The sequence below is a fragment of the Athene noctua genome, chromosome 1, assembly GCF_965140245.1.
Source record: "Athene noctua chromosome 1, bAthNoc1.hap1.1, whole genome shotgun sequence".
In the NCBI taxonomy this organism is placed as follows: Eukaryota; Metazoa; Chordata; class Aves; order Strigiformes; family Strigidae; genus Athene; species Athene noctua.
The window spans coordinates 249856693-249878604 of NC_134037.1; the positions used below are offsets into that span (position 1 = coordinate 249856693).

Here is a 21912-nt window from a genome sequence, read left to right on the forward strand (position 1 = left end):
CTTAGGGGAAGGAAGTGAAGTGCCAAGTCAGAGGCTGCTCTGACACTCATCATGTGGGTATGACACTTTCAAAACACGGAAAACAGCCAATCCCAGAGCAGTGTGAATGCACGTGGGGTGTGAGGCAAAAGCCATGTCCTTGAGTGAGTGGGATGAGGCAGGAGGCAGAGGTCAGCCTGTGGTACATGGGCTCCACGCAGACCTCACCACAAGGTCAGTTATTGTCAAGTGCACAGCTGGGATGTTCTGTGATCTGTCTCTGGGAAGTTTCACCTCAGGCCATCACAGGAAAACATTTCACTGTCTCTGGTGTTTTGACCTTGGCTAAATGCCAGGTACCCACCAAGTCGCTCTATCATTTCCCCCCCTTTCCCCTTGTTTTCTCAACAGGGCCAACAGGGCAAAGAAAATAAGATAGACCAACCCTTGTGGGTAAAACAAAAGCAGTCTGAATAGAAGCAAAGCGAAGCAAAGGTCCGTGCGCGGAAGCAAAAATAAGAAAACAGATTTATTCTCCCCTTCCCATGGAGAGGCGCTGTGGGGCCTTCTCAGGAGCGGGGCTCCCATACCGTAGTGGTTGCCTCGGAGGACCAAGGGTGACCCCAGCCCCTTCCTCCTTTCCCCAGCTTTATACTGAGCAGACGCCATGTGGTACGGAATACCCCGTGGGTCGGTTCGGGTCAGCTGTCCTGGCTGTGTTTCCCCCACTGCGGGGGGAAATGTCGGGAAGAGCCTTGGTGCTGTGTAAGCTCCACTCAGCAGCAGCCACAGCCCCAGGGTGCTACCGACACCCTGCCAAGTCCCGACATAAAACACAGCACCGTGAGGGCTGCGATAGGGGAAAAACAATTCCAGCTCAGCCAGACCCTGTACACTGTCTTACCTGTGTTCTCCTAGAAAATATCCATTAGTCATGGAATTCTCTACAGATTCACATAAAGATGTAGATGGCTGATATTCTGAATTTATTGATTGTAATATTAACATATAGTGCATCAAATCCAGGGCAGACTTTATTACTAAAGATTTTTTCCCCAACATTCATTACAGATTTTTAAAACTCTCAGATTCTCAGAAAATACTAAATCTGAGTCAAATGAAGATAAGACAATATTAGTATCCTAAGAATATCTTGGTAACTTCCCCAAGCCACGATAGAATCTAAGTTTTGACAAAGTATTTAAGCCAATTCTGTATTCGGAGGTCTCTGGGTTAGGCTTTTCCAGAGTATGCCACATACAGAAATATAAAGAAATCATTTTTATTGATGAGTCTTCTGCACTCTCTTCCTGTCTCTACTTCAAACTATTTTCTGTTTCAGTTTCAATCCTGTCATTTCTACTCAGTAAGTGTCCTCGATGGCATTCATTTTCTAGTAGGTTTGCTATAAGGTCAGATTAGTGTCTCTGGAACCAGCATCTCTTCAGATGGTCTATATGGTGATCATACTTTCTGGAACATTGGTTTCACAAAAATTAACACAGCAACAACAGCGTGTTCATAATGAGCCTGCATGAATGTGTAACAGAAACAAGGAGAGCACTAGGATCCTCCTCCTTCCTGAACACAAGAGAAGAAGCCAAAAATCAGTCAGTGAGCAGAAGCAGGCCCCCCTGCGTGCTGGCAGCCGCAGCCACAGCCACAGTACAAGAGAGGGAAGTACTCATTGCAGGAGCAGCAGTTACAAAACAGTAAGAAAACGTTGGAAGTATAATGCATGCACCTATTTTCACTGAATGCAAATAATAGGGCCTAGAATAAATTAGGCTAGAATAAAAAAAAAAATATTCAGCATTTTAGTTTACCATCACTCGCTGAGACTTACAGAGCAAATGTGTGTAAAAGGTTAATTAGTAAAGGGAACTAGTTTTCACACAGTACATGATTAGAGTTTCCCTGCCTGCCAGTGCTCTCTCAGGCCACTCACTTTCCCTCTCTGTCCCAAATGTGTCGCTTGACATGGAAACATCATCACACTGCAGTGAACATAAACATGCTAATATTCTACGACAGCTTTGGTGATGATCCTATAATTATCCACATTAAAGGTATTTTTCTCTAACTTATCAGAATGGAATTTGTAGAAGCATGGAGTTTCCTTTGATAAATAATTTTCAAGTTGTTTTCACTCTTAAGAATAATAAATTCCCTTTGAAAAATAAATTTCTAACATCAACTTTATGTTAGGAGTACACAAGAAAAAGTTGAAAGAATTGAACCTGGTTACCTTTCACTTTTCCCTATCACCTTTCTAGTTGGTTTCACAATTTTCTAAGTACATAGGGAAATTTGAGAATATCTGCACGGCATCAGCTCCAGTGACTTGACAGCATAAACTCAGCCCCATTTAAACAGCCTGTGAGCAGAACGGCAGTTACCGCCTCCAGCGTCCCCTCACGGAGATGCGCATGGTGAGCCGCAGATGGAGAATACTGACAGCCGTGTGCTCCTCAGATCAATGTTATCAGCACGGAGGATAAATCATAGAATCACAGAATTGTTTAGGTTGGAAAAGTCCATTAAGATCATCAAGTCCAACCATAAACCTAGCACAGCCAAGTCCACCACTTAACCATGTCCTTAAGTGCTACATCTACATATCTTTTAAAAGCCTCAGGGATGATTATTCAACCACTTCCCTGTGCAGCCTGTTCCAGTGTTGGACAACCCTTTCAGTGAAGAAATTTTCCCTAATATCCAAACTAAACCTCCCCTGGTACAACTTCAGGCCATTTCCTCTAGTCGTATTGCTCATTACTTGGGAAAAGAGACCACCTCGCTACAATCTCCTTACAGAGAGCTGTAGAGACCGAAGGGTCTCCCCTGAGCCTCTTTTTTCTCCAGACTAAACCCCCCCAGTTCCCTCAGCCGCTCCTCGTACGACCTGTGCTCCAGACCCTGCACCAGCTCCGTTGCCCTTCTCTGGACACGCTCGAGTCATTCAATGTCCTTTTTGTCGTGAGGGGCCCAAAACTGAACACAGGAATCGAGCGGCGGCCTCACCAGTGCCGAGGACAGGGGTCAGATCCCTTCCCTGTCCCTGCTGGCCACGCTATTGCTGACACAAGCCAGGATGCCATTGGCCTTCTTGGCCACCTGGGCACACTGCTGGCTCCTGTTCCGCCGGCTGTGACTCCTCACCGGGTAGGCTCTGCTGGGGGATATCAACACGGCATTCAGAGTAAGGAGCGGCTCACAGGGGCCATGGCGAGCGCTGCCCGCTGGCGACCCCCCCAGCGCCCGCCCCCCTTCCCGCGGGTGCTCGGTGTGGCCGCACGCTGCGCGGCGCGGACCGCTCTGCGCTGGCCAGTCTCTCCTCACGGACAGCACCGCCAGGCTCCGCGGCCCGGCCCGCTGCCAGGCAGGCGGGAGAGCGGGGCGGGCGGGCGAGCGGGAGGGGCGGCGGGCGCTCCCCAGCCGGGGCGGGCTGAGCCGGGCCGGGCCGCGCCGAGGGGGCCGCCCCGTGCCTGCGCGCGGCACGAGCGGCCCCGCCTGACGCGCAGGCCGCACCCCCGCCCCGCCCCGCCCCGCCCCGCCCCGCCCGGCAGCGCTGGGCCTCGCGTGCGCCGTCCCGGCGGATCGGCGGCGCCATGCGGCTCCTCACCGGCGCGTCCTGCGCGCTGCAGGCGGCAGCGCTGCTGCTGCTCGCCCCCGGCTCCCGTGAGTAGCGGCTGCGGGGGAACGGGCGCAGCGGGGGGCGGCGCCGCCCCTCTCCGCCGGCGCGGAGGCGGCAGCCGGTCCGCACGGTGACCGCTGCGACGCCCCCGCCGGGCGGACCCGGGCCTCGCCGTGTCGCTGGGGGCCGGGAGCGGGGCCGGGGGTGCGGATGCGGGGGGGGCCTGGCCGGCCCGCCGGGAGCTGCTTTGCACCGTCTCGGACGAGAGCTGAGGTTGCGCCGCGCACACGGCCGGTTTCTCCAGAGCGGACTGGCAGCAGAGACGGGGCTTAATGTCCAGGGTGGCTTTGAAGTAGAAACAATAATTTAAAAAAAAAAAAACAAACAAACAACAACAAAAAACCCCAAACAAACAAAAAACCAAACCGGGAGCGTTTTGGTTTTGGGGGCGTGCGGTGAATGTTCGCCCCCAGCCGCGGGATGCAGCAGCAGCCGGCGCTGCTCGCCCGCGGGCCGGAGGCGGGCGGCGCGGCGGGGGCTATGCCGGCGCCCCCGGGCGCGGAGCGGGGACCTGCCCGCGGAGGGTGCCCGGACGAGCGGGTCCCGGAGGAGCCGGGAGCCCGCGGCGCCCCAGGCAGGGCTGGGCTGGAAGGAAAGGCTTTCCTTGCCCTGCCCGGTGCCGGTCCCAGAGGCGTGCTGTAACTGGCGAGTGGCTCGGCGTGGCTTTGCTCTTAGGACAGAGATGGTGTGTTTGCTGCGTTTCTGTCGGGCGCTTGCGGCAATGCCTCTTCTTAATGGCCGATTCTAATAAATACACAGCGACCTGTTTTCTTTCTCGTGCTTTTTAACTCCGGTGGTAGAAGTCCAGATTCAGGAGTTGTTTGTCGACATACAAACTCAAATAAAATGAGGGATACAAAAGTCTGAGCTGCCAGAGTTGCCTTTTTAGAAGACTGAAATGCCCCGCACAATGCCCCCCCAATTTTTCCAAGTAAAGAAGGTAAAAGATAGGCACCAAGATCAACCTGTCAGATAATGTTGAGGAATATAAGTCAATCCAACAGTGTTAATATGCTGTTGTTTAATCTGGTGAAGCTATAATACAAATATGCCAAAAAAGTAAAATGAGGAACATGAACAGCTTTATAAATGCAAAAAAAGCAAGATTTTTTTTTGAAGAGGTTACCAGTAAGCTGATTATTGCTTTGCTAAGATCTTAGGGCTTCCATTTTACAGTGATAGACTGTCATTTCATTTGATATAAGATTGGCTTGTTCTCTCTCTTATCATGCTGCCTTCTGAGTGCATATGCTGGTTTAACTCAGTGTACACAGTCAGTGCTGTCTCCTGGGGCAGGGATGATCTCATCTAACTTTTGCCAGTCAAATGTCCTTCCTCTATCTGCCAATCTGTTGTCTAGACTCCCATTTACAATATGTTGAGAGAAGTTCTGCCCTTTTAAAGCGCAATTTAATGTATCTATTGAAGTGTCTTTTTTTTTTTCTGCTCACTTACTCAGAAATTTCCAGAAGCTACTCCTGACATTTGTGTTGGTTTCAGCAAAAGTTTGTGATTCACTAATGGACACTACCAGAGAACACGTGAAACCTGTCAGATACAGTGATTTGCAAAAAGTGAAAGTGGCAATGGATTTATCCTCACTACAGTCAAGATTTTTGGGCAGGTTGTTTATTGCAATATAATGCTGTTCTTTTACCCTGCTGGAAAGTTTATTTCTGTGTGTCAGTCAAGTCAGTGGAAGAAACATCACCAAAACCTTATGGGTTAGGAAAAATCTTTCTCACTCTTATATAATATCCAGCTGGCTTCCTGATATCTGAGTAAGTAAGGAGAATCCACATGCTGTGGCAGGAAGGTGTCCCCACCTCCTTCCTGCTCTGTTCAGAAAAGATAGCTAGCAACATTTTCCGAGAGTTTACCTGTATACAAAACTACTCGCAGTACAGAAAGTGAGCAGCAGCCTCCAGACCTGAAAGCAGGCATGTCATTTTGATTTCAGTGTGCCTCCTTCTCATACATTCTTGGGTGACAGCAGATGATGAGGTTTTTTTGGTCTCAAATTGACAAGGGCTGAAAATCAGTTACTTAAATCTGTGTTGTTTCCTTAAGCGTCTATGCAATGGTGTAACGCTTTCCTTTGCAAGACTGAGGTAATTTCACAATGTTAAGTCATGAGGACCTGTCCAAAAATTTGCTGAGATAATCCTGCCTGACCTCTGTGTCAGGATGATTTACCTTCTTGGTAGGTCAAGAATGACACTTCAAAAATAGGTACCAGAAGACCTTGTTGAGTCAAAGGAGAAAGAAATACAAAGTTTCCAGATAGCAGGGATTTGCACTTATGGTTTATCAAAATTGCCTTGTAGATGTTACAACAGATTTGGGGTCAGGGGGTTGTTTTTGTTTTAATCTCCAGAATTTGAGTTTCATCCATTTCAGCTGAGAAGAATGAGTACCCTGATGGTGGAGACTATCTATTCCTGTTGCTGCTTTAACCATTCCAGCACCTCAACTGTTACTCATTTGGATTGCTTAGAGGTGCATTCTCAGTGCCACTGTACTTTTTAAACCAACAACAGTGGAATGGCTTGGACATAAGACTCTCCTACTTACCTGCTGTGCATCAAACCTGAGAAGTAAAAATGCCCAGATGGAACTTACATGACTTTTGAAGTGTCCCCAAAATGAATGTGTAAAATTGTGCTTAGTACAAGTATCAGTTTATATACCTACATCTTTCTGCAGCATGAGGTTTAGTTAGACTAGACATAAAGTCTGTGAGTCCTTAGAAACGTGTTTATCTCAAATATGAATGTGGGAATGGGCAAATTGACATCTACAGAGAATAGTAATTTGGTACGTGCCTGAGCTGGAGAGTACAGATTTCTAATGTTAAAGGTTCATGGGTGTTATCCACGGTGTTGATTTTTGCAGCATCTGGCAAAATCACATCCATTAAAAATCTTGTCCTGTTCGTTTTCAACAAGTACTGGAGCCATCCCTATCACTTACCCTGCATCTACCTATGTGTTTAGTACAAGCACGGATCATCAGCTGCATCTGAATGCCACTTCTGGAAGCTGAATTTAAGCTATAAAGCTGAAAGCATGGGCCTGATTTTGCCCTTTTGAAAGTTTGCTTATCCAGATTGTCTCCAACTCATGACTTCTTACGAACTAGAGCAACAAAACCACAAGAGGCCCTGGAAGCGCTCAGCGTACCAAGCTGTGCCGGAGCGTTTCACAGGAAGCACGCTTGCCTTCAGATACGCCCTGACCAGCCACGAGCGGTTACGTTTTTAGCTGCATCTGTGCCTGACCTTAAACAGAGGAAAACAAAATTGTCTGACAAAAATGTTGATCCCTTTTCCCTGTCCCTTTCCAGTATGTGGTGCTTTGGTGCATTGTTTTCAGTTTGGTATTTCCTTGGTTCAGTTCTGTTTCATCATGAAAAATGAACATGGAGATCCTTCTTCCTCACCCCCCACCCCCCCTCCCCAGATCGTGGTGGGAACAAGCATCAGCACAGTTTTTCAACTCAAGATTTGTAGGCCCAGTATTGCAACTAATCCTGTGGCCCAAAGAGCTTTACCTCTGCTCGTGTGCAGGACCTGCCACGCTGCAGCTGGTTGTTGGCTTTCTCCCCACTTCCTTCCTGTACTCATGCCTGCACATGTACACCTGGGCCAGTGCAGACTTCTAACCCTTGCACTTCTGCTCCTGGAGAAGGCCAGAAACCCTCGCTGTTTCGTTTTGGGCTTGTTGCACTATGCAGTCTGTGGTCTTAAATTAGAGTCTCCTGTTGTTAGAGCTATCACTGTGTAAAAGTGTGTGCTGCTTTTCCCTTTGCCTTAACCCAGGAGTCCTTCCTGCCTTCCTGGTTGGGGTCTCCTGCTGTCGCTGCAGTGACACACACAGCTTCAAATCCAAAACCACAGTCTGAGGATAGAGAACAGTTTGGCAATAGTGTCATTTTTAAGATTTTCTCACCTGTCCCATTCACTGCCATGTGTTCCGATGTGGCCTATGCTTATGTAGTACCCCATATCAAGATGTATTTCTATTCTGGAGCACCTGCTTCTGATCCAAATTAAGAAACTTATCAATGTTTGGGCTTTTTTTTGAGGAGGGAAAAAAAAGTTGTCTCCTTTAAGCTGGTTAAGTGACTTGTATTTCAAAGTGTGCAGTCCAAGCTGATCTGAACTAGGACTAACGCAGTTCTGTCTTCCCTTCCATCTCTGGTTTCTGCCCCTCTCTCACCTAATCCTACAGAGAGCCCATACTGCTGGTTGAGGCAGCAAAAAACATTGTGCGCTGTTGGGGAGGCAGTTAATGTCAGTTTTCTGTTGGCTTAACTTCCTCAATCAGATCATTGTTAAATGAGGGGGGACTAGCCCTGATGTAGACCACTTTACACGGGATTGAGTCCTTCCTGGGAAGGCGTAGTTTAGCCGTGTCCCATTCTTCTGTTTTTATTTGTTCTCCTTAAGTTCCCTAACTAAACAGGCTAACGTGTCTTTCAGTGCTGCCCTCAATCTTGGTATTGTAAAGGGTAAGATAAAATGAGTGGTTTGCCATTTATGTTTGCAAACCTTACCTTTCTGAGATCTTCACTAAAGTTTTGTAACTACTAAGAAAATGCCCTATCTCTGTGACAGTTCAGGTTATTTGTTTGCCTTTAGCACAATATTGTTATAAGTGATCAAAACTAAGCTCTGCTTGGCAAAGGCAGAATCCACAACTGATCCTCTTACATGCGAATGCCAGACTTTCATTGTGTGGTTTATCTTTAAACGTAACCATTTGTTTGTAGACCAGGCCTGTGGACAGAGTAAACAGACCTCAATTAGTCTTTAGGGTATGATGATATTTCACCTGAGGTGTGATCCTTCTCTATCCCACTTCCCACCTGCCAAATGTGCAGTGGATGCATTAACATGCTGTTAGTCCCCAAACTAAGCAATGCAACTTCGTAGTGGAGCTTATTGTCTTACCATGCTGTCCAGGTGCCCATCTCCTTGCAAAGACCTTGCAGACTTTATACGAGAAGATTTATGCGAGAAGTTGTTTTCATTCTGCTGTAGGTGATACAGGTCGTATGTTATTACTGAAGGAAGGTGCCTGATTTTCTATCTCTTACTTCTTTCAGTCTCCTTTCATCTCAAGGAAGAAGAGAACTTGGGATGGTGATGATGGGGAAGATAAAACTGAGGATGGGAAGGAGTTCCAGTTCATTTGATGGTTGGGTAGTGCACATGTTGTCATTTTTAATGTACGAAGAGCAGGCTGTTGTGGTACCATGCTTTTGTATCATCATTATACCTAACTCCTGTCCATGGTAGTTTAGTCATTTATATGCCCAAAGCAAATGACAGATGCTGTACTAACTTTTTTTTTTTATTTCTTAGTAGTAAAGCACCTAAAACTATATTATTCTTGTTTTTTATGTAGGAAATGCAGAGATGAACAACTCCAGCAGTACTACACCCTTTACTATGACTCCATACTGTAAGTTGCAATCTAATACTCTTCACATTTCTGTTGCTCTTCCTCAGTAGCATTGAGAAAAGCAATATGTATTATTGTATGTCTTAAACTGTCCTGTAATAGTTTGCCCTTTATTTTAATTGAATTGCGAACAGCTGTAGGGCAGGAAGGAGGTACTCCTGATTGTCGCATCTGTTCCAGGACAACTAAAGGTATATAAGAGGAACAGTAGTACACAACTCAATCCTCATATCCTTATGTATCCCAGAGCAACAGAAAGGGGAGAAGTAAAATGGGAAAAATTTGTGTATGGTACTAGAAGTACCTGCCAACATTAATTTACAGTTAAAAGGAGAACCACCAGCTCAAGAAGTCTGCTAGGCTAGAATTCAGTGCTCTTGAGAAAAGGCAAGGCACTTTTTCATTTGATTTTTTTTAATGCCAGAGCGGATTCTAGGTCCATTGTGCTTGAGTTCATTGATAAAGTACACGTTTATTTCATGGTGTAATCTCATTTTGACTCTATTAAGCTGTACTCCTTTAAGCACATGCCATGCAAATGCATATTCCTTGAGTCATTTTTGCCCTGTACTACTTTGCTCATCTCATTTGCTGTTAGCCAGGTGGGATGTATAGCCAATACTCTGCTCATTGACTCACTCTATCTTGTGTTGATTGTATCACTGACTCACACCCAAATTCCAGGCAGTGTACGTGTCTTGTTTTTCACCTGTATGAGCATGCAGTCTACATCCAGGCATGTTCCCAGGGTTGCAGAAGTAAGCACTCAGAACTTGGGGGAAACCCAAAGCTGTGTTCTGGTTACAGTATTGGGCCAGTGTGGGAAAGGTTTAGCCCCAGGCATATCTGTGGCTTACACTGGTATAAAAGTCAACATAACCAAGAAAGAATGTGTTTGTAGTAGTACAATCATAGACTGTTTCTCAAAGGCAATTAAATCTGCAACTTAATATCCCAGGTATGTCAGTATAGGGGTTGTGTGTACAGTATGCAGTGATGGTGCTAGCTGAGCTGGTTGACACTGGAATTTCACAGTGGTAAGAACAGCCAATCCGTTCAAAGGAAACAGACCTGCTTCTTGATTCTGGTAGCTGTGTTGCTGTTCTCATCATCTCTGAGGTTATGCGTTTTGTTTTCCAGCCGTGCTGAAAAGCAGTAGAGCTGCTGCAAGGTGCATAGCAATAGCAATGTGGGAGGATGCTGTAAAAGATCTGTTACTTCAGAGAAAAGAATAGTCGCAGAATGGGTGTAGACAACAGTGTAGAGTGAAGGGAGGGAAGTATAGGCAGGGATGCTTCCAGGAACGGGAGCTACCAAACAGCCTAATAGATCTTTGCCAGAAGGAAGAGACCGTTAACCTGTAAGAAACATGGAAGAGGGATGCAGCAATGAGGACAGAAGTGAGAGCGGGAGGGTGCCTGAGAACCTAGAAGTTACATGAGTAGGAAGAGGCACAAAAAGAGAACTGGAAGAGTAGAATTGAAAGAAAGGAGGGAAGGACGAAACCATTAAGACTTAAACATGGTTTATATTTTAAGTCTTTGGAAACAGATACATTCTTAGGACCATTTTTGTGTAGAGAGAGCTTAAGGCCACAGCAAGATGTTTCACAGGGTGTTGGTCTGTCCCTACTTGACACCACTACAGCATGTTCCTCGCATGAGCCCAGTTTGTAACAGAGATGCAGCAAAAAAGATTGAGGGACAGGAGAAAGCACTGAAATAGAGGAATAAAAACTAGTAAAAAAAAAAAATCCCACAGTGCTTAAGTAGGTCAAGAAAGTCAGCATGACATAGAAGTTGAAGAGAGCAAAAAGAGGAGATGTAGAGATTTCACACACAGACTATTTGGACACTACTGTGTAACTGAGATCTGAAAGCATTTTACAGAAGGATATAACCATCTGCTTTGCAATGGAATATTCACTGCACTATTCTTACTTGTAGCCTGGAAACGCAGATACCCCAAGGAGAGTATTGTGTTGTGGGTACTTTAATTGTGGTATATTAAAGTGAAAACTAATAATATTTCTTTTCTTGTTTTGTTTTTTCCCTGAAGACAATAGCAGTTTGTCCAATCTCACATTGCCCACACAATCTACAGCAACATCTGCAGTAGGTATGTATCTGTTCTTCTGTTCATTACTATGAACCCAGAAGCTAGCTCCAAAGCTACCCCAGATCATATCAAATTCTAAAGAAATATCAATCAAAAGTGGGTATTTGAGAGAGGCATTATCATTTTAGGGATGAGAGGTAACGTGTAAAACAACTCTGACATGAAGCTATACTGTTTCTCAAGTTTAGGTAGCATGCTTCTTCGGTAGAAGAAATGACATCTGTGGTGCCATTGAAAAACAGGAACTAAAATGAAACTGCAAGGAAGAACTGAAAGAAGTTGATCTTTTTAATGCTCATTCTTTGCTTCTAAGCAAACATCTTCCATTTTTCATGGAGTAAAGATGAGTGGGTTGTTGTGCAAACAGTACATAGCTGTTTAATTTCACTTTGGGTATACAGCTTTGGGTATAACAAAGTCCTGGGGTCTTGAGTTTCATGAGTAAGACTCCATTTCCTTTTAGGTAAGACTCATGGTACCTTATACCATGGAAAATAGTCCTTATAGAGCTCATAGCTCAAAACAGTGGAGTTCAAGTGGGACACGAGTGGCAAATCTGGGACAATCTGTCATGGGTACTTTTGCATTGTTCTAGCACTACCATCTTCCCTTCACAACTTGGCAGAAGAACTGTTAAGAATGATTTCCCAAGGGAGCAGTGTTGCAGTCATGATGCTCCAACATAATGAATGTGTTTACAAAACACATCTTTATAGAAAGAAGAAATAACTGTATTAGATCAATTAGTAAAGTTTGAAAGCGGATATTTAACCTGGGGGACAAACAGTTCATCCACTTATATTTGCAGAGTTCCAACTGCTGGCTGTGTTAATGTGAGATTATTAAAAAGGAAATTTAAAAAATTATCTTCTCTGGGTCCCCTTTGTGCTAAACCATGTGAAAGCAGGGCAGAAATACTGTGCCTACCCTAAGATACTTTGTGTATTTGTGGAGTTTTATGCTGATCATAAGGTCCCAGTTATGTCATTCCATTTCCAGTACAGCTCTCACTTTATGTCTCTCTAGTCTTCAGATAACCTCTAAGCTACCACACTCTGAAGATGCTTGTTAGTCATTTAAGAATAAAATACTCACTAGGAAAAAAAAATATCTCTGCAAAGACCTTCCTTTTGACAGCAACGAAGTGCAGTGTCTCATTCCATTGCGGGCAGTGTACCTGTTTAAGCATGTCTAATTGGGAAAGTGGAGAGATTTTTGTAATCCCCTTGCTGCCTTAGGGCCTTCCTCTGTATAAAGCCATTGTTAAGCACAGGTGTTTAACCTGCCCTGTGCTTCAACCCTGACTATGGGCTTATTGCAGAGGTCTCAGCTTTACTGTTTGGATAGTAATAGTAATAGCAAAAAGAGGCCTGAGCCCTTTGCTGTTAGGCATAGTACAAACTTAAAAGACAGCTGCGCCTTGCTTCACATGCTTTATGATTCACATCCTTCTCTTTTTCTTCTTTTTTTTTTTTTTTTGTTAGAAACTTCATAGATTTTAAGACAGTGTTCATCCATTTTGATTATCTGTCTTGACCTCTTCAGAACAAAGACTGCTGGGTATATGTACTTAATTTTGCTTAAAGTCTCTGCCTTTTTTTTCTTTTTTTTGGAAGCTTTTCATGACAGAAGCAGAAGTCTGTTTCATTCAATCATTTATAATACTCAAGGAGAGTATTTATTTTACAAAGCACGTTCAATAATAATTATTTTGTGTTAGCACAGTGCTTGTGCAGTTTGAGTTACTGTGTTTACTGTTGAGTTAGAACACTAAGGGAGTAGTGCATGCTGCTAAGAATTCTTGTCTTTACACTATATAGAGAGTTTGATTGATGGATATAGCATAGCTGTTTAATGTTTAAACACAGGTAACATACAAAGTAAAATACTTACCTCTTTTAAAGATAAAGCATCATAAACCTGAAGTATGTTACTGGCATGCATTCTTTTGAAATAATAAAAATTAACTCAAGGCAGTATAGGTTTGTTTAGTGTGATGCTCAATGAAGCCTAGCTGGTCTTTTCGGAGAAAAGTAATTAGGGAAATAAAAGATAAAAGGACAGATACTGCTAGCAAATGTTCATTAATCTTAACTCCATTGGCAAAATAGTATGGGTAGGATTTTTCAAAGACACAGAAGAAGAGATTGGTGCCCAGTTCATTACAGTTTCCCAAATTCTCAGATAGCCTCCCACTGATGTTTTGAAATGACTGACGCTAAATACATCATGAAAGATAAGTCTGTAGGAGATTAACCAGATTTTACTCCTAATGTTACATTACCAAGTGCTGCAATCTTGATAAAGAAAAAAGGATTGCTAGCAGGGAAGAGAGGGGGAAAAAAATAATGTGCAAATTTGTTGACATTCTTCATGATAGCTCCTTGGATATTTTTTGTGCTGGCTCAGATTTTTTAATGCCTATGGAATAAGTACCATCTTTGAGTAACATCATTTAATAATGTTACACATGGAACAATTAGCCATTATATTGCTCAGAAAACACAAGCCAGTTTGACACTCAGAAATCATGACTCAAAAACAAAACAAAACAAAACAAAAAAAAAAAAAACAAAAAAACCAAAACACCAAAAAACTAGAGAAAACCGACTGGTTGACGCGTGCATTCAGATTTGCCTTTTGGTATCTTTTGTATTAGGAATGCAGTTACCAGGTGTGGTTTCATATCATGTAACTGTAGATGGTTTCCATGTAGACATTTCCTTGCTTATTTCCTACAATGAGGAACCATTTGATATTTATAGATCATTGTGCCTTTGGGGAGTTTACCTGTCAGTATTAAAATGTACCCTGAATTTTATCTGATGTATTTCACACATGCTTCATAGAGGAACTGACTTTCCTAATTGTAACAAGGTAAGCACATGAATATAGTACTCCAACTGTTCCATCTCAATGAATGCTCATTTCAAAGTGTTTCCTAGGGTTATGGCACAATACAGTTAGAACATCAAAGAAGAGGAAAATAAATAACATTTACTATGGGGACTGTGCTGGGCTGTTTCAGTAGTTTTAATGTTAAATGTCTCAGAAAAGTGTTGTGTAGGCCAGTTCCTTTCTGAATGCTTACATTGTCGTATTGTTTGGCTTTCTTAAGTTTTTGATGTTCACATCTGTACTGGAAGCAGCAATACTTAAGTCTGCTTAAAGATGTTGTTCTCTGTGTAGCTAATGACATTTTAAACCACACTTACAGGAAGATTGTTCTATAGAAGCATTTTAGATCCTGTATAAAAAAAAAAAAGCAGAAATTCAGTATCAAGTTTTCTGTGGAATTGAGATGAAACTACCTGTTCTTCAGTTGTTTTAGTTTTAGAGAATTTCAAGAAAACGTGGGTATAATTACACATTTGAATGTTCATAATGAAAAGCTTTTGTGGTGTTTAAAATGAACCCAGCTTGTGTGAGGTTATGGAAATAATAACAGAAATAAACAGCTGCAAAGGGAGCTTTTTCTCCTTAAAATTCCTTCATACATAAAAGCTATTTGCCTCATTGTCTGCTTAGAGAAATGTTAGTTGCATAACAGGCCCATGTCTCTTTTTCGTTCCTTCTTAGAAAAATAAGTAATTATTCTTAAGATCATTCTAGCTTCTGCCTTTTACTAAGGTTCTAAGGATTTTGCTATAAATGTCAATCTATTCTTGAATTTTGCTTCATGATATTTTTATTCTGAACAGTTCATTACTGCTTTCTGAGGAGGGAAGGGGAAGCATTAGGTAAAAGCAGAGTAAAAGTTAAAGGTGTTAGGTGTCAATTAAACTTGCAAAACAGCATTGTAGTCTTTGTTTTAACCTTGGCAAGACAGCTCACCACTAAATAAATGATACAAGCTAGCAGATTTACTGTGGTCAAACTTTTACCACGTGTGGAGAACCTTTTGTACCTTAAGTTTAACATACATACAGAATTCTCTCTAGTAAATTTAATATACATGCAGCCTTAGTAAAGCCAGTGTTTCATTCAAAAGCAAATTAAAGATTAAATTATTACTAAAATTGGCGGGGGGGGGGGGGGAAAGGGTGTTTCATGAAAAATCCATGCTTATCAGAAAAGTTATCTGAAAAGTTGAGCACTTCAAATGGAAAGGTACTCTTGATCCAGAATTTTATCATATTTTAAAATACTGTAAATTAGGTGTGATTCTATGCTATGGAATTGGATAGCATTACCCAAAAAACATTGACCCTTCTAAAAGTTACCAGATATTATCCAGATTTTCTTTATAGCCTTTCCTTTAAACCATTCCTGACCTTGAGCTTCAGAAATCAGGAATTGGGTCTCTCCAAAGGAAATGCACAGGGGAAGAGTCTATGCAAGCTTGAGTATACATGCAGTGGCACTTTGTCATTCTGTTTGGGCACAATAAACTGTATACTCACTGATTAAGATAGCATTTATTATTTTTATGTATTTTTCTGCGTGATATCACAAACAAAAATTTCCCAGGTACTTCCACCAGTACTACTCATCTGACCACTACCAGTCAGCCCACCAGTGCCACTATGTCTGTCACCTTGATGACTCAGACGACCAAAACCAGCCAGACAACAAGATCCACCACAGCTCCATCAGTCACATCATCACAACTCAATATTACAGTGATGACCACTTCCAAGATTTCTTTCACTTCTGTAACAGGTGAGTTCACATTTCAAAAAGTTCATGAAGGCTTGTATACATGTTGAGGTGTGTTGTAAAATTAACCATTCTACAATTGTACAGTAGTATAAAAAAGAAGGCATTTGCATGCTGAAAAACAAGAGTAAGGTGGAGTTTTATTAGTAAGTTGGCTACAATAGTGTTGCTCTGAACACTACACTTTCCTAAATAAGGCTTCACTTAACCTGAGAGAGATGACATATTTAGGGGAAAAAAAATAAAATGCAAGTGGTCTGAACCAGGAGGCACCCAGCAAGGAGATGAGCAATGTTAGGAGAAAGCCTGGCTTTTGAATACAACTTCGGTATTTGTTCAGCTCTCCCTTCTACAGCTTACTCGAACTTATCTCTAATATTTCCTTTTTCACAGCTGATCTGTGGCTCAAAATATGTCTCCTGGCTTGGTAGAAGACTGAGTTCTGTCAGTGACATCTGTAGCAATGTAATGAATTTTATCCCTAATGGAGGATAGAGTGTGGCTATGAATGAGTCATACTTTATGTAGAAGTTGTCAAATACAGCTTGACAGTAGCCTTTAATACAAAACCAGTAAGCGTAGAATTCAGTATTTCCTTGCAGTTAGCTGCTTGCTTGCACCACTTCATGCTTACAGATTGGGGCTGCTCACATACCAGTGAAGCGTTATCGGTAGGTGAAGCTGTCATCAGCAAAACTTCTAGCTGGCCACGTAAGACTCCCTGTGGCAAGTGCAAATAAAGATGGGCACAGACAGGGTCTTTTGGTGGGAGTTTGTAGTAGACAAAACTAGTTTTCATGTGGAAACTGCTACAGCTTATCTGAGGTCATGTTATGTATGTCAATATTTGTGTTGGGCTGCAGAGCTGATCTCGCCTGGAGAGTGAGGGTACAGTTCCGTGAGACAAGGTAAAGCAGTCCAACAGCTCATTGCCACCAAAAGCATTTTACTCCAACCACGTAACTATGCTGACTTGGTGGTTGTTGGACCCCTCTGCAGGCTTACTCAATACGCTCATCTGACTAAAAGCAACTTCCTTTTCTGCTTGAGTTCATTTCAGGCCAGCTTAGTGAATTAAATTGGCTCATGGACAGTATGAAAAACCCTAGAATTGGCCTGAGAAGGGCAGGAGCTGCATGTGTGGAAGGAGGAGAGAGCAGGTTGAAAAAAGGCAGGGGAAAGAGGGAGGTGGAGAGGAGAAGGAGCAGTCAGTGAGACAGCAAGCAGTTGGATCAGCTGCTCCTGCATCACCAGAATCTGGCACTTAAAAACAGAGCTCTCTGTTTTGAGTGTGCTTAGCTGGTATCTTGCCAGCTGATCTATATATCCATTTTGTCTAATTGGGTCTTTATGTGTCAGTGGGGAGGACAGAATATTGAGGAGTCCCTCAAAACAGAATTTTGCAGGCTCAGTAAAAAGTGCGTTTTGTTTTCTTTTTTTCAGCTGCATCAACAACTGAGGCTGTCATAGCCAAAACCTCCAGATTTGATGTGGGCAGTTTTGTAGGTGGCATTGTGCTGACACTTGGAGTCCTTGTCATTCTCTACATCGGATGCAAAACCTATCATGCTAGAAGAGGCATTCAGTACAGAACCATGTAAGGTCCCAAGGGATTGTCCCTTGTCAGTTTACTGCTTTCTTGAGGGGAACAAAGGCAAACAAAACAAGGAGATTAAACTCTGATACATACATTTGTTTAATGTACATTATATTAATAAGAGATTTAACTGTGATATTCTTTCACCACTTCAGCTATTCCTCATTATTATTATGCCTCTCTTCTGTGTGGGTTTATTCTCTGGTCTGTTATATAAAAGCATCTTCGTTTTTTAGTTCTTCCATGAATAGCTAACGTTTCCTTGATTACATTTCCTTGAAATGTTTGCTGCAATTTGCAAGACTTCTGGCTCTTCCTGACACATTCTCCTAGACTCTATTTGTCTAATAGAGTGAATCACTCTGACATATTTTTTACCCTTGCCATTAATTTTTTTGTAGTAGCTCTATTTTCTGTTACCTATATGATGTTTTGTTGGAACTCTGTTACCATCTCTCTTTTGTATCACCTTTTATGTACCTCCAAGTCTAGTTTGAGCAGCCAGTTTTAAAGTCAAACATCTTATATTCCACATTCTTAAGCCACCACTGTTGAACTGATCAATTTATTTATTGTCACAGAAAACATTCAAAGGCAATATGGCCATTATTCACATTTTTGAAAGCACGGTATTTGATTATTGTCAATATGTGAACTCAGACTTTTGCCCCTGCTTGCAAGATAGGCAGGCCAACTGGTTGATTTCTAATATTTAGGTTTTTGTGTTATCTTGTCCTTAACTTCAGAAAACTGTCCATAAAATTGTATGCCCTGAACCTGCTTTAAGTACTTTTCACAAGTCCATGAAATGAGAAGTGGAATTCTTTTAGCTGAATAGAGGCATTGGCATCTGAACTACTCATTTCATATCATTCATATTACCCTGGTAGTGGGGTAAATCTGTCAGATGAATCAGCCTATCCATGCATTTTTGTATTCACTTACGATGAGGGCAGCTAAGAGTCTTAGATAAAGAACTCTGTGCTATGGATATTGAAAGGTATAGGCTGGATCCCACCTAAAGTCACTTGTTTATGTACACCAGTGATTTTCAACCTTCTTTGAGCTGCACACTGCTGCTGTTTTCCCTGCAGAGTGTAAGTGCTGTTCAGAAAACAGAAGCCTATTGAGAGTAAGCTTGTTTTTCTGTTATCTTTTCAAGACCCTTTAGAAGTTGTCTGTGGGCTTCAGTCTGTAGACAAGTTGAAAAACACTGATTTAAACAGATTCTCTGCCACCGACTTCTTCAAGGCAACTTCTTCCTTCCACTGACATCAGTGTTTGAAGAGGCATCCTCGTAACTCCTCCTCAAAGTCCCCCTCAACCCCCTCTCAGGTTCTCCTTCTTAAATACTTATCGCAGAGGTGCAGCCACCATCACTAACTGGCTTGGCCTTGGTGCAGAGGCAGGTCCGACTTGGAGCTGGGGGAGCCTTCAAGAAGGTTCTCACAGGTGCCACCACTGTAGCCCCCTCCACTGTTACCAAAACCCTGCCACACAAACCCAGCACAGGATTCTTAAAACCAGCTTGCTCTTCTTCCTGTTCAGTTTCATTCATCTCAGTTAAGAAGCTTGTTTTAAGTGAGGTGATGTCATTAGACTTGTTGGGATGCTAGTGTTTAGGCCTTGTGTTTTCTCTCCATCTTGATTCCTGCTTGCTGGTTATGAAATTCAACCAGTGCCTGCTGCCCATGTTTACCCACAGTAGTGTTTGAATGGGTATTGTAGAATTCAGATCAACAGTATTTTTAAAATGAAGGAAACCTGTCACTGAGCTTGTAAACTGACTTTGATTAGTTTGTTACTATTGGATATAGTTAAGATAGGCTAAAAATGCCGGAGTAACAGCTAATCTAAAAATATCTACTTGTGTGAAACACGAAAGCCAAAACGTTAATAAGGCTAATGAAGCCGGAGGACTGTTGGTAAAATGAAATTGTTCTGTTAACTTCAGGTTTGGCTCAGAGAGGACTGTAACTCCCAGATGAATGTGCCCTTAGCCCTTCCCAGCAACGTGGCCTCTGTTCACAAAATAACCTTCTTAGCAGCAGCTGGATGGCTGATTCTTTGTTGACTGTTGCTTGTACTGCAGAACATTAATTACTGTGTTTCTATTACAGTGATGAACATGATGCCATCATTTAAAGAGACTTCAGGGAAGACAGTGGTGGAAACCCATCCTATCACAGCTGTTGTAACTTCTGAAAGAGTTCCCTTCATAAAAATGATCACAGTCTCTAAACCTGTCCTGGGTGTGATCCTGCAAAATGTTGAGAAGCTCTTTGAACATGCTGATATTTTTTACACTGGCTTTCGTAAGAAGAGGAACTCTGCCCTTTGTAGAGACAGTATTTTCTTTTTCCAGTATTTGTAACCAAATTTAAAGAAACACACATACTAAGTCATTTTAAGGTACACACACAAGTCTCTAAAACAACAAATTACTAGCACGGTGGATCTCATCATTGCAATTGTGAGTTCAATTAATTCTCACATATTGTGTAAATCCAGTGTGTTCCATAATGGATATAGTAGGTTAAGTAGGATACCTTTGAGACCAAGCATAGGCTTTTGCAAGTAAAATTGTTTTTTTCCTAATATTTTGTATTAAATTGTATTTATTTTCAAGTTTGATGTGAACTTTAGTTTAGAAATTTTGAACAATTCAGTTAATTTTTATTAGGCTATAAAGTGACATGGTTTGCTAACTGTATAGAAGGTGATAATGAGTACTTTAAACTTCAGTCACCTGCAGAGACTTTCCTTAACAGGCTACACAGTGAGACTACCAGCAGGAAGCACGGACAGACTGGAGATAGCCATCCACAACCCTTTTCTCTGAATGGGTCCTTGTAAGAAAACAGGCTGTGCAATCCATAGCTGCTTTTTTCTAGCATGTCCTAATGAAGCATGTGCAATTACAGATAAAATAAAAATGGGAAAAAGTATCCTTATAAATATGATATGAGAATTGCTTCTAAAAATTGGCTTTTAAGTTGAATGTAGCAATGACTTCACTCTTGGTTTTATTACTATGAAGCTGTATGCAATGTTTTTGCAGCGTTTGATAAGCATTTCAAGTTACACAAAGAATCTCTGTAAGATAGTGTTTTAGAAGAATATAATCTGCATTTTTACAACTATTTTTAGAGCTTGGTACTGATGCACACGTGTACAGAGGACTGGTCAAAGCCCACTGAAGGCAACAGGGCATCTTTCAGAAGGCCTTTCAATTAAGGCCCAAATACACTGGAGATCCTGTGCAGGGTGGCTGATGCTGCTTCTGTATCACACTGCGGTGAACCTGCTGACTTCAGTAGATGAGCTCCTGATTTACACTGGTGTAAGGAAGACTAGAGCAAGGATCAAGAAACACAGGCCTGCATCTGCTTATGTCACTGAATAATTGTTCAGTCCTGCTCAGGCTCCACTTGTAGGTTTCTCCCTGGTGAAGAGGGTTGATGTGGTGGGACTTTACCCATCCTGAGTGGCTGTATGAATGCTTTTTTACACGTGTCCAAGGCACAGCTGACTCCAGCAAACCATGGCTAATGAGTAGTCAATAGCACCAGCCATGCACCTGAAATGGGAGTAGCAGGACTGTTTCATTTTTTACTGAGATTGAGGTACAGGGGAAAGTGATTTGAAGTAACTTTTGTGAGTTTTTTTTAATTGCATTGTTTGGTGGAAAACTTTTGATTTTAACTGGAAGAGTTTGGAAACAATTCTACCATAGAACTGTGCTTCATTAGTTTGTAGAAATTAAGACAAGTGCAACTCAGTTACTGGGATTGTCTCATCTCTGTTGTACAGATGAATAAATAAAATGAAATCTTTGGAGCTACTGTATCAATTTCAGTGGGATTTTTATTTTATTAGATGGTTTCATAATTCTGTCAACCCTTGCCCCAGTCATAACTACTGAATAAGAAGTGTTCACTATATATACTTCTACATGCTAAATACCAGACCTAGTGCATTTCTGCCCAGCTCAATAATTTGTAATGTATTTTTTATCTCTTTACTACAATAAAGCAAAATTACATGACTAAGATTTCAGAGGTGTCAGTACAAATAAAAAACTTAACCTCCTTTCAGGTGTTTGTCTAGTATCCAAAGTGAGGTGCAATTGATAAATCTTACCTTTAACTTTACATTAAGTTACACGTGTAAAGTGGGATGAACAGGACAACTTTTCTATCATACCACCACTAAGTACACATTCAGGCCTCAGTCCTGGAGGTTGCTCTACAGCATCGGAAAGAGCAGTGGACCTGAATTTAGCTGTGCTCTACATGTGTAGAGGGGTTGACTCTATTAAATAACTGAAAGAGTAATTTAGCATTCAAAAATCTTGATTATGTTAACTGAAGATTGGCACTTAGTTTCTGTAA

At 42.3% G+C, this 21912-nt stretch overlaps 1 protein-coding gene across 3 annotated transcripts; it reads left to right on the forward strand.

The window, feature by feature from the left end:
* The first annotated feature begins 3531 nt into the window (after positions 1-3531).
* On the forward strand, positions 3532-21358 carry TMEM123 (transmembrane protein 123). Of its 3 annotated transcripts, XM_074916540.1 has the most exons (7): positions 3535-3660; positions 8786-8882; positions 9088-9144; positions 11203-11262; positions 15733-15924; positions 17365-17518; positions 19639-21358. In XM_074916540.1, exons 3-7 carry the CDS (start codon positions 9099-9101, stop codon positions 19661-19663), a joined length of 477 nt encoding a protein of 158 aa, XP_074772641.1. In that variant the 5' UTR covers positions 3535-3660; positions 8786-8882; positions 9088-9098; the 3' UTR covers positions 19664-21358. The 3 variants fall into 3 exon arrangements, with proteins under 3 accessions (XP_074772630.1, XP_074772649.1, XP_074772641.1); XM_074916529.1 differs by lacking the exon at positions 8786-8882 and having other exon boundaries at positions 3532-3660; XM_074916548.1 differs by lacking the exons at positions 8786-8882; positions 19639-21358 and adding an exon at positions 14112-14139 and having other exon boundaries at positions 3532-3660; positions 17365-17512.
* The last annotated feature ends 554 nt before the right edge of the window (positions 21359-21912 follow it).